The sequence below is a fragment of the Budorcas taxicolor genome, chromosome 7 (genome assembly GCF_023091745.1).
Source record: "Budorcas taxicolor isolate Tak-1 chromosome 7, Takin1.1, whole genome shotgun sequence".
Classification (NCBI taxonomy): Eukaryota; Metazoa; Chordata; class Mammalia; order Artiodactyla; family Bovidae; genus Budorcas; species Budorcas taxicolor.
The window spans coordinates 53,895,112-53,908,111 of record NC_068916.1 but is presented as its reverse complement, the minus strand read 5'-3'; the positions used below and the strand labels follow the sequence as shown (position 1 = coordinate 53,908,111).

General features: G+C 37.3%; 1 protein-coding gene across 3 annotated transcripts in view; it reads left to right on the top strand.

The window, feature by feature from the left end:
* NR3C1 (nuclear receptor subfamily 3 group C member 1) overlaps positions 1-13,000 on the top strand; it is a 116,160-nt gene that overhangs the window by 94,608 nt on the left and 8,552 nt on the right. For all 3 annotated transcript variants that reach the window (XM_052642622.1, XM_052642623.1, XM_052642621.1), the window contains 3 exons: positions 1,541-1,819; positions 2,302-2,446; positions 6,231-6,361. In XM_052642622.1, the coding sequence (XP_052498582.1) occupies positions 1,541-1,819; positions 2,302-2,446; positions 6,231-6,361 (555 nt within the window). The remainder of the gene's footprint in view (positions 1-1,540; positions 1,820-2,301; positions 2,447-6,230; positions 6,362-13,000) is intronic.

The window sequence follows — 13,000 nt, the reverse complement described above, 5'->3', positions numbered from 1 at the left end:
TGTATTTTACTACCAGTTTCTGTGAGCGTTCTTACATAGCACTTAACATGTGCCAAGAAATGTTTTATGCCTTGCATTTTTATATATTCTGATTTAATTATCAACAGACCCTATGAGGTAGTACTGACATTATCCTCATTTTATAGAAGAGGAAACAAAGGCCCAGGGAATAGGGCACAGATACCCAGCTACTCAGTGGCAGAGCCAGGATTATATCCCAACATGTTGGTTTCATATTTATGCTCTCTACTGCACCATACTGTGTCTTCAATAGAGCATGGTAAAATAGAATGTGTCAGTCATGATCGTATTTCTCTGTTTTGAAGTGTTAACTAAAAATTCTTAAATGTTTGAGCACAGAGCACAGTAAGAAATGGGACCATTCTACCCAACTAAATGACAGGGTTTGGTTTTTTCCCCCTAACACTGCACATGGATATACATAGTTCTTGTCCACACATCTGTCCTCCACAAACTATGTACTTTGTCATTTTAGGGACAAAAGATGATATAATCATAATTTTTAAATATGACTATCATTTACTTTTCCTTGGCACAGTGGTCTGCATACCTGATGACTGAGACAGGCACACTTCTGCTTTCATACAACCTACATTCCTTGTCCTTCCTTGGAGCTCTGAGTAATTTCTCTTTAAGAATACCGTAATTTGCTTGCTTTGGCCCCACATATAACCAGAAAAGAATAATATTTTCATTTGTCACTGGAACAAGTAAATTCAAGAATATGAATATCTCTGCTAAAAAAATCTACAGAATCCATGTTTTAATTCAATTATACTTTTCCAAACTAAGTCAAAAATAAGTTACTTTATACATGATATGAAAATAGATACTTTAGGCTTATAGAGTCATCAGTTAAAATCTCTTATAAAAGAAATTATACCCAGTGGTAATTTATATAAAGAAATGGTTTTCTCTGAATGTCCACAAAGATTTTAAATCCCATATAGTATACATAATATAAAGGTGAAATGGGGATCTTTCCGCGTGATGATCTCCTGTGCAGGATCTTCTTACTATCTTGATAAGAAGGGGACTTTATGCAAGACAATAAACAGTATCACTCTCTTCATTATACCCATTATTTAGATTAACCCTAAGCCACCACACTGGTATTACAAACTTAAATTCTTTCTTTCAGTTGATAGTAATTTGCCTTGTATAACTAATGAAAATTTTTACTTTGGAGTGAAATTGAGATAGAAATTACTTTAATGGAAGAATATGTAAGTAATATGTTTATATTGTTTTAACATCATAAGACATTTAATTTTAACTATAATGAAGAATTAACTGTCTTATTTGTAGAGGAAATTAAATGAATGGGTTCCTCTTGATTCTTTGCTTTCAGGAAAAAGTGTTTTTCTCTTCTTTCATGTCACTTTATCATAACTGCTACATAAAAGATTTCTCCTTTTTCAAATTAGTTTCAGCAACTGAAATACCTCTTGAATAAACTATGCTACCCAGACTTTCCCATTACAGCTGATTTCTGTGTATTTTTTTAATATACCCACAGCTCGAAAAACAAAGAAAAAGATAAAAGGAATTCAGCAGGCCACTACAGGAGTCTCGCAAGAAACTTCTGAAAATCCTGCTAACAAAACAATAGTTCCTGCAACATTACCACAACTCACGCCCACACTGGTGTCACTGCTGGAAGTCATTGAACCCGAGGTGTTATATGCAGGATATGACAGCTCTGTTCCAGATTCAACTTGGCGGATCATGACCACACTCAACATGTTAGGTGGGCGGCAGGTGATTGCAGCAGTGAAATGGGCAAAGGCAATACCAGGTAAGATGCAAAAGATAACACCACTAAGGTGTAAACCTTAGAATTTTTTACATAAAACACTCTGGCTGTGTATCACCTTGGTCCCATGGCTTCCTGTCATCCCTGCTTAATCAAGGGGTAAAGAGGTATAACTATCGGAAGCATTTTTTTAACTTAAATCTACTGAATGAGTCATGTCTGCCAGGATTCGTGGCTTTCTGTTTTACTTTTTAATATTGCATTTTAGTGTTTAGTCCATAATTACTCAAATAAGCAACAGGTGACAAAAACTGGCTACTCTTTTTTCAAACATTGAATACTATTAAAAAAATTACTGAGAGCTTTGGTCTTACATGTCAAATGACAAAGGAGAACTGTGTCCACTTAACACTTCATTTCTTCTATTAGCATCTTCCAAAACTGTCTTTGACAGTTCCCAGAGAGAGGATCTTCTCTTTGGCAACTAGAGTGCTCCCTCACACCTTTTATTCCTCCTCATTCAGGATTCAGGAACTTACATCTGGATGACCAAATGACTCTGCTGCAGTATTCATGGATGTTCCTCATGGCGTTCGCCCTGGGGTGGAGATCATACAGACAGTCAAGCTCAAATATGCTGTGTTTTGCTCCTGATCTGGTTATTAATGAGTAAGTCACTTGTTAGTCATTTTCCCTGTATTCATATTCCTTCAGGACTGAATCAATCCTACCAGGTTATTTTGGAACTGGGCAACCTACCAAGTGTCTTGAAGCAGAATTTATCAATGCTTAAGGCAGGCCAGAATGTACTACAGAGCAAACTGCATGTGGCAGTATTACGTACCAGGACCTACTGAAGGATATTTTTTAAATAGCATCTCTTGGGGTCAGTAAAGTCTATAGCAAGGGAAAAGGAATCTTACTGTGGCATTGTTTTAAGTATATAATCGTATTTCAGAAAGGAAACAGCATAATACAATTCATGTTGATCTTACTTTCAGCAGGGACAATGAACAGATGAGGACAACTAGGATGAAGGGATGACAGATATGGACCCAAAGACAAGAAGCATCTCTTTGCATGGCAAGGCTCACGCAATGTCTATGAGTTGTAAAGAAAATGGGAACAAGATGTTTTTAATTTGGGAGAGAACCAACCCCACTAAGATTTGATAAATCATCTTTCTCTAGTCCTCTAGGTCTATGCCCGTGAACCATTTCAGATACCCATTCCCCTTACCCATTGCACTTGTTTTCTAACCAGCTTTCTGCTGCCCGTGTATCCTCCTTCATGCTAAGTTTTTCTCCTTGACACACAGGTGTCTTCATTGAGCACTCTGCATACTCAGCATGGTTTCTGGCTTTCCAGAATCTGGCCTCATTTTCTCTCTCATTATTCTCCTTCACATATTCTTTTTCCCCTCAGATGATCTATTCTTCAAACATACCCCTAGCTCATGATAGTCATACCACCAGGTAAAAACCTCTCTGCTGTATATCCCTAGTGTTTATCATGTTCTACCTTTTATTACTACTTTTGCACTCACAGCTTATCATCTCCTTTATTAGATAGCAAACAGGGAAGTCACACACAGTCACATATGCATACCCACTGATCTTGGCAGAAGGAGATCTGTATTCATGTGAAAAAAAGATTTTAAAATTGTGAGCTCCAGGTGCTGTTGACTGTGCTGCTGCTAAGTTGCTTCAGTCGTGTCCAACTCTGTGCGACCCCATAGACGGCAGCCCACCAGGCTCCCACCATCCCTGGGATTCTCCAGGCATGAACACTGGAGTGGGTTGCCATTTCCTTCTCCAATGCATGGAAGTGAAAAGTGAAAGTGAAGTTGCTCAGTCGTGTCCAACTCTTAGCAACCCCATGGACTGCAGCCCACCAGGCTCCTCCGTCCATAGGATTTTCCAGGCAAGAGTACTGGAGTGGGGTGCCATTGCCTTCTCCACCTGTTGACTGTGGGGGTCCAAAAAAAAATTAATGAAATCTTCAACCACGTAATAACAGTCTCACTATACTCCATGTGAGTTAATCCATCATTAGTAGTTTCTGTTCAGAATTGGATGCCATATTAAAAAAATAACTGTCCAGAGTGGCAAGAAGTTTAGAAATTAACATCAGTTGATGAACAGAAGATGTGTAAAGGAGAAAAGGAATTATGAGGACAGCCTAAAAAGATATCCTGTGAAGAACAAGCAAACATGCTGTTTCCGCTGTTGGGTGTACCAAGCACAAAAATAACGGGGAGAAGGTATAAAAAAGCATCTATTCCAGCGAGTGTTAAACAGCAGGGCTTGCCTTATGACACAGTAAAGGTCAAATTGTATCTGTTTTAGTAGAGACTGGATGATACTAGCTCTAGATATTTTAAGAGGCTTAACTGGTGAGTTAAACTTGGTGGTGTGTCTCTATCAGTGATACTTACTTTCCAGCACAGTATTCATTTAATCATATTTGAGTACTTACCAAGTGTCAGACACTGTTTTTAAGAGCTTGAGCTATAATACATAAGGCTCTGCTAACATACCAATGAGGAAAACCAAATAAATGACCAAATTTATTTCAGAGAGCCATGACATCATAGTGTGGCATACTATAGAAGACCTCTCTAAATATCTGAGCACTGAATAGTACAAAAGAATAAGCTTATAGGAAAGGTAGGGCATTTCAGGCAGAAGAGATGACTACAGAGGCTGAAAAACAACCTTGGCATATGTGAGGAACTGAGAGAAAGCCAATAAAGACTTTCTCCGAGTTTAGAGAAGTGGACAGGGACCAAGTCAAGCAGCATCTTAAAAGCCATGAGACAGAGTTTGTTTTAGGAGCATGAAGAAGCCAGCACTGGGAGGAGAGAAGGGCGGTTTCAAACAGAGGAAAACAGATTACAGGGGATCATCAAATACTTACCACACTCCTAGTATGTGCCTGCTACAGTATTAGCAGAGAACAAGACAAACAAGGTTCCCTACCGTTATTGCTTACACTCTAGTTGGGGAGACAAAGATAACCATCAAATAAAATAATCTGAGTTTTTACTAGACAGAGGTCTTTCTCAGATGAGTCACTAGTGGCTTCTTGGAGGAGGTGTAACTGAGTGAGACATGAAGAAAAGACCAGGCTTCATGGTTAGAAGAAACATGACAAGAGGCATGTGAAATATGTACTGTAATCAAACTCTCTGCGTTCTGTTCTGTTGATTTTCAGCTAATAGGCACTGCCATGTGCTTGACCAGGCCAAATCTCCACACATCTTTTCAGGTGTCTGCTTCAAAGACAGACATCACCTTGACCATCTATTGCCAAAAAAGGACTGTTCAATCCACTGTGCCATGGCTTAACAAGATTTAAGTTTTTTGATTAAATTTAACTAATTAAAAATATGTAGCTTATATGTAAGCTTAATCACCTTTGAAATCTCTAAGTACTTGCTGCCCATTTCAGAATCTGACCATGCTTACTTTAGAAGTTAAAAACATGTTGACAATGTCTGTAGTCACTGTCTAAAAAGAAAGTTGAAGTCATTAATTGGGAATAAAAGTGTGAATAGAGTTATGATATGAAATACCAACATATCTTCTTTTATAAAATTAATCTGACTCAGAGTATTTATTTGGGAGGGTAGTCAAATTTAGATTTAAACCATCATAGCGTAACCTGGTATTTCTTACATAAAGTAGGAGTTACAGAAATTTTTTCTCAGTGTTCAACTTTATTTGAGGATGGATGGCTTACAGAAACAATAGTTTTTAAGTGGGCATTCTATTTCCCATTCTTGCCTCCTTATGCCGTTGGGATAATAACCTTTTATTTTTTCTTAAGTCCAAGGTCACTTTTTGTCAAAAAATTAAAAAACAGATCTTATTTTAAACCATGAAGAGACACAGTTTCAGGCTCTTTGTGTCATTTAAAAAGTTAGGAAACTTGAGAGATCTACTTGAAAATTTTAGATGTGAATCATAACTGTTGAGAACCTTAACTGAAAACTCATTTTGTAGTACCTTTAGTTGGAAGAATATTCAGTCACATAACATTGGTCAGAGGCAGATTTTGGGTATCAGAAACCCTAGAGTCAAGTTTTATTTCTGACCCTCTATGTAACTATAAATATTATCACACACAGTTGTCTTTAGAATGCAGTGCTATGGAAAAAATAACTTGATTTTCAACTGGGTAGGATTTAAAACTGTGTTGTCTAACTGCTCATATTCAAATACTACCATAAAAGCTTGATTTAAATGAATGACTGATAATAGATTCTGTAGGAATATATTCTAAATACTTAAGAAAAGCTTTCCAAAATTCAGATCAGAGGGAATTTGCATTAATTGCAATAGGTAGATGAGTTAATAGAATGCTTTGCAAAATAAAACAGAAAATTACTTTCTTGTGGAACAAGAATTATTTCTCTTTAACTTAAACACTTGATATTTGTCTTTCACAGGCAGAGAATGGCTTTACCCTGCATGTATGACCAATGTAAACATATGCTATATGTTTCCTCTGAGTTAAACAGGCTTCAGGTATCTTACGAAGAGTATCTCTGTATGAAAACCTTACTGCTCCTCTCTTCAGGTTGGTAGAACACCTATTCTCTTCTAAAATTGACTTCTAAAATATGTCAAAAACATAAAACGTAGAAGGCTAGAAATAAAGGTTTATTTGTATACAAAGCACTAAATAATTATACCTCTACTATTTCCTGGTACTTTAGATTTTCATAAATGTAAAATTTTAGAAAGGCTAAGATTAATAAGATAGATAAGTATCATGGAGAAATGGAGAGGTATTCGAACCACATGGCAGGAAGGAGGAAGTCACTGCTGATCTGGAATATCTATAGCCTTCTTCCTTCCTACAACTTTTTACACTTCCACTACAGAAGACACAGAGAAATGAATGATTTTTCCCTACAACACTGTTCAGTTCACTCAGGTGTGTCTGACTCTGCAGCACACTGGGCTTCCCTGTCCATCACCAACTCCCAGAGCTTGCTCAAACTCAGTTACTTAGTCAAAAATTTTAGTTATACAATGACTAATAATACATTGGTAATCCAATGACAATAAGAAATTATGTATGGGACCTAAATTTAAAAGCTGTTGCACAGCAAAGAAAACCATAAACAAAACAAAAAGACAACCCACAGAATGAGAGAAAAAATTTGCAAACGAAGTGAACAAGGGATTAATCTCCAAAGTACACAAACAATTCATGCAGCTCAGTATCAAAAACCAAACAACTAAATCAAAAAATAGGCAGCTCTAAACAGACATTGAAGACTGAACTGAACCGAAACAGACATTTCTCCAAAGAAGACATATAAATGGCTAAACAGCACATGAAAAGATGCTCAACATCACTGATTATTAAAGAAATGCAAATCAAAAGTACAATGCGGTATCACATTAGTCAGAATGGCCATCAAAATTTAGAAATAATAAATGCTGGAGAGGGTGTGGAGAAAAGGAAACCCTTTTACACTCCTGGCAGGAGTATCAATTGGCACAACCACTATGGAGAACAGAATGTGTTGTGCACGCTGAGCTCCTTCAGTCATGTCCAACTCTGCAACCCTATAGACTTGCAGCCCTCCAGACTCCTCTGTCCATGGGATTCTCCAGGACAGAATACTGGAGTAGGCTGCCATGCCCTCTTCCAAGGGATCTTCCCAAGGCAGGGACTGAACCTGCATCTCTTACATCTCCTGCATTGACAAGCGAGTTCTTTACCACTAGCACCACCTGGGAAGCCCCAGTATACAGGTTCTTTTAAAACTAAAAACAGAACTACCATATGATCTAGTAATTCCACTCCTGGGCAAATAACCGAATAAAATCACAATTCCAAAAGATACATGCAGCACTCCAGTGTCCACTGCAGCACTGTTTATAATACCCAGCCACCTGGAAGCAACTTAAATGTCCATCCACAGAGAAATGGATAAATAAGATGTGGTAAATATATACAATGAAATATTACTCAGCCATAAAAAAGAAGTAATGAACAAAATAATGCCATCTATAGCAACATGGATGGACCCAGAGTCTGTCATACACAGTAAGTCAGAGAAAGACAAATATCACATGATATTGCTTCTATCACTGTGGATGGTGACTGCAGCCATGAAATCATGACAACTGCTCCTTGGCAGGAAAGCTAGACAAACCTAGACAGTGTGTTAAAAAGCAAAGACATCACTTTGCTGACAAAGGCCCATATAGTCAAGGTACGACTGTAAGAGCTGGACCTTAAAGAAGGCAGAGTGCCAGAGAATTGATGCTTTGAATCTGTGGTGCTGGAGAACACTCAAGAGTCCCTTGGACAGCAAGGAGATTGAACCAGTCCATCTTAAAGGAAGTCAACCCTAAATATGCATTGGAAGGACTGATGCTGAAGCACCAATACTTTGGCCACCTGATGTGAAGAGCCAATTCACTGGAAAAGACCCTGATAGTGGGAAAGACTGAAGGCAAAAGGAGAAGGGGGCAACAGAAGATGAGATGGCTGGATGGTACATTACATGTACTAATGTACATGAACTTGGACAAACTCCAGGAGATGGTGAGGGACAGGGAGGCCATGGTGTCAAAAAGAGTGAGAAACAGTTGGGCAACTGAACAACAATAACATTGCTTACATACAAATGAAGTTATTTACAAAACAGAAATAGTCATAGTTGTAGGGGAAAAAACTAAGGTTACCAAGGGGGATGGTATACAGCAGAAACTTGCTATACAGCAGAAACTATGAATATTGTGAGTCAACTATACTCCCAATAAAAATTACTTTAAAAGAAAGAAATTATGAAAGAAAAGGATGACCTACGAAAAGTGAGCTTGAGTACTGTTAAAGAATTGGTTAATGCAGCATTGGAGCTGGACTGTTGGACAGAGGTATTTTATCTAGAAAGGAACAACACTATCTTGAAAGTTTACATAAAGTATATTGGTATATGAACTTCAGTGAGACTGCTTTTAGCAAGCAAAGGCAAACTAGAAAACTTCTGGAAAATACAACGTTATCTTGTCTATATTAGTAAAAATGTGGCATTTTCAACAACTAATGAAAGAAGGTCTGTGAACCAGTAGGGATTATAAACTTTATAAGATGCGGAGTTGATAGCTGAATAACTCTTTCATATAAATAGCGTTTCAATTTTTTAAAGACTTCATTCCATTAGTAACTGTGGTTTCAAAGTGGCTAAATAATCTATGGATGGTGTACATGACTGTGCTTCATCACTCAGTTGTGTCCAACTCTTTGCTGACCCCTTGGACTGTAGCCCGCCAGGCTCCTCTGTCCATGGGGATTCTCCAGGCAAGAATACTGGAGTGAGTTGCCATGCCGTCCTCCAGGGGATCTTCCCAACCCAGGGATCAAACCCAGGTCTCCCACATTACAGGCAGATTCTTTGCTGTCTGACCCACCAGGGAAGCCCCTTACATGACTACATGACTATTTAAGTGTTTCCAAAGCACACATCAACCTTAATGCTTTCATACTATTTTTGTTGTTTAATGTCACAGAACTTAAGGAATATTAGTGATATTCCAAAGTAAGAAAATTTTCTACAACCCATTTTTAAAAAGCTAATTTTTTAAGGTTACCTGTAGCAGTACCCTTGTCAAAGCAGTGAGCTTGATACTGTTGAAGTAAACCGTTAAAGTTCTGATAATGAATCATTTGGGTTGATAATATCCAGGTACAGGTCAATGCCAAGATACTAACCTTTTGGTAAAAAAAAAAAAAAAAAAGACAGACTTGAATGAAAATATGTATCTTAAGATATAATTAGACTGCTACCCTGACAGAACACTAGAAGTGTCCTAACCCTCCATTAAGATACACTGGACTCAAAAAATTAAACACTACATGCAGGCAGGTACCTAAAGAGATGAGCTGCACTTGAAGCTAGCTTTCTCTTAGAGGGTAGTTGCCAAGACTGGTAAATTAGTACATTCAGTAAATTTAAAGACAAGTACAATTGGGGAAAAAAAAAAAAGATGGATCTAAAGGCAGATTAGACATATCTGTAGAGACATTTAAACTGAAATATACATCTAAAGAAGTTAGCCAGAGAACATTTTTAATGTGCATTTGTGTATATGTATGAACAAAGATAAGAGGCATGATTGAGAGAGGTCTAAAACAGTACTTCACAACTCTTTTCATGTCATAATAACATAAAAAATAGCATTCGTTCATAGCACAATGATGTAAATGAATAAAGCTTCCTGCAACCAGTGGTGACCAGCATAGCAGATCATTAACAACACATTAGTAACCCATTCATATGGTCTTCTTATAATCAAATATCAAGATGAAAGCTGAAAAGATACTATACGAAGAGATAATGGCTGGAAACTTTCCAGAACAGCAGCAATTGAAGAAAGTGAAATAATTTTTTTCAAAAAGCTAAGAGGGGAGAAAAACTGAAAAAAGAGAGTGGATTTCCAGTTTAAACTCTCACAATTAAACAACTTGGCAGCTATTGCTCCCATCCTCACAAATAAGAAAAAGCTAGGCAAACTGACAATAACTTTTTTAAAGATCCATCTGAGAAGTAAGGTCACAGGACAAACCACTAACATCAAAATCTGGAGAAACAGGCAAATACAGAGGACCACAGCCAAGATCAGTTTCCTGGAAACAGAAGCTACTGGACCCAGTAACGCAGAAACACTTATGGTATCTGATGAATTTCTGAAGACCAAGTAAGGAATAGCTGGAGTGTTAAGAACCCTGATATCAGGGCTTCTCTGATAGTTCAGTTGGTAAAGAATCCACCTGCAATGCAGAAGACCCTGGTTCGATTCCTGGGTCATGAAGATCTGCTAGAGAAGGGATAGGCTACCCACTCCAGTTTTCTTGGGCTTCCCTTGTGGCTCAACTGGTAAAAAATCCACCCACAATGCAGGAGGCCTGGATTCAGTCCCTGGGTTGGGAAGATCCCCTGGAAAAGGGAACAGCTACCCACTCCAGTATTCTGGCCTGGAGAATTCCATGGACTGTATAGCCCATGGGGTCACAAAGAGTCAGACATGACTGAGCGACTTTCACTTCACTTTATAAGAACTCTGGAGACCTAGTCTTCAGGGGTTCCCCCCCACAGTTCTCTGGGGCTTACCATGAGAAACCCCACCAAATTCTAATGATGAAGATTAGAGAAGATCCCCTTTCTATCCTAGGGGAAAGGGTAAATAGATAATTCCAGTCCCCTTTACCTTCCTGTTTCAGGTAAGAGAGATAGTAAAAGGAAGAGAAGAAATATTTGAAGCAATAAAGGCTGATAACTTTTCCAAAATTAATGACAGGCACCAAAACACATCCAGGAAGCTCAGAAAATATCCAGAAAGATAGATAAATACCAAAAAAGCTGCACCTAGGCATACTGTACTCAAACTACAGAAAACTAAAGACAATAAAGGAAAAGGCCAGAGGGGAAAACAGCTTACCATTCCTTGTAAAGGAAGGATATAAATTACATTAGAATTCTCATTAGAAATCATGCAAGCAGGAAGGTAGTAGAGTGAACTATTTACCGTTAAAAGAAAAAGATCACCCATGATAGATTCAACATCCACTGATGATGACTTACTGTACCTACAGTACCTATAAAAATAGTACAGTGTTATTTGAAAGAAGATGTAGATTAGTTGTAAATGTATATTTCAAATTCTAAGGCAGCCACTAAAAACAACTTTTAAAGGAAGTCATAATTGATACACCAAGAGGAAACAGAATCACATGAATACTCAGTAAAGACTAGAAAAGGCAGAAAAAGGAAATAAGAAAAATGAATAGATAAGTTACAAACATGGTAGAGATTAATGTAGATATCTCAAACGATCACTTTAAATTTGAAAGGCCTAATATACACAGTCTTTTTTTTTTTAATGAAGGTCAAAAGAGAATTTGCCACTACAGATCCTCAGTAAAGTAATATTAAAGGATGTACTTAGGCTAAGGGAAAGTAGTATCTTGAAGATGGAAAACAGAATAAAGTGGTAAATATTTAGATACATTTAAACTAACTGTAAAATGACAGTAATAATGTCTTTGGGAAGTTATAAAATAGAACTAAAGTAGACAATAATTACATATAGGCAAAGAAGAAAAAAGGAGCCTTTGAAAAGTTAAAGATGAGTGTTTAAATTTCTTAAAGAGTATACAAAGTACATTATCAAACCATGAGGGCTTCGGGGGAGAACATGGTAAGAAAAAAACAATCCAAAAGAATAAAAGAAATGAGAGGAAGCTGAGGGCAGAGGGGAAGCATAAACAAAGGCATGATAGGAGGAAGTAACAAATACACTGATTGTACAAATAAGTTCAAATATATCAGCAATTTCATTAAATATAGATGGACTAAATGCTCCAAGATAAAAATGTACAGAAAGTGCAAGACTAGTTTAAGAAAACAGTCCAATTCTGCTGTTTATGTAAGATACGTATCTAACTAAAGATGTTGAGTAGCTGAAGTAAAAAGATACACTACGCATAGTGTAGTACATGGCATACTACATGCCATGCAGTATAGGGTATTCGTGGCATACTTTCTGTAAAAGGCCAGATGGTAAATAATTTCAGCTTCGCATACAATCTCTGTCAGAGGTACTCAGTTCTGCCCCTTGTGACATGAACATGGTCATTAACAATGCTTAAAGAGTACAGGCATGGCTGTGTTCCAATGATACTTTATTTACAAAAACAGGCTACAGATAGGAAGGGGCCATTGCTGACCACTGTTTTACCCAAAAGCAATCTGAAGCAGCTTTATTACTATAAAAATAAACACTAAGGCCCCCCAAAACAGTTCTATATTTAAAGATTCCACTACATAAAGCATTCTACTCACCAGAAAAATACTTCTGAATATATGGCCCAAACGACATAAAGCAAAAATCCCAAGGAATATTTGTGGTAACTTGGGATGGATAAAAGTCTTCTAAATATAAATACTGAATAGGTTTCTCACCTGATTTTTACAATGAGGAAAACCAGCACAGAAAAAAAGTTTTAAATAAGAAATCATTATTTTAAAAATCAGCAATAACTAGATTACCTGTAATACAATCATGTGTAAAAATTAACCCACTCTGAACATGGGTCTTAACACTCCTGATTAAGTGGCCTTCATTTGCACACTAATACTGATATCCTAGAAGTGTCAAGTTTGCTTTATGAAATCAAAATATTTTCATATGTAGT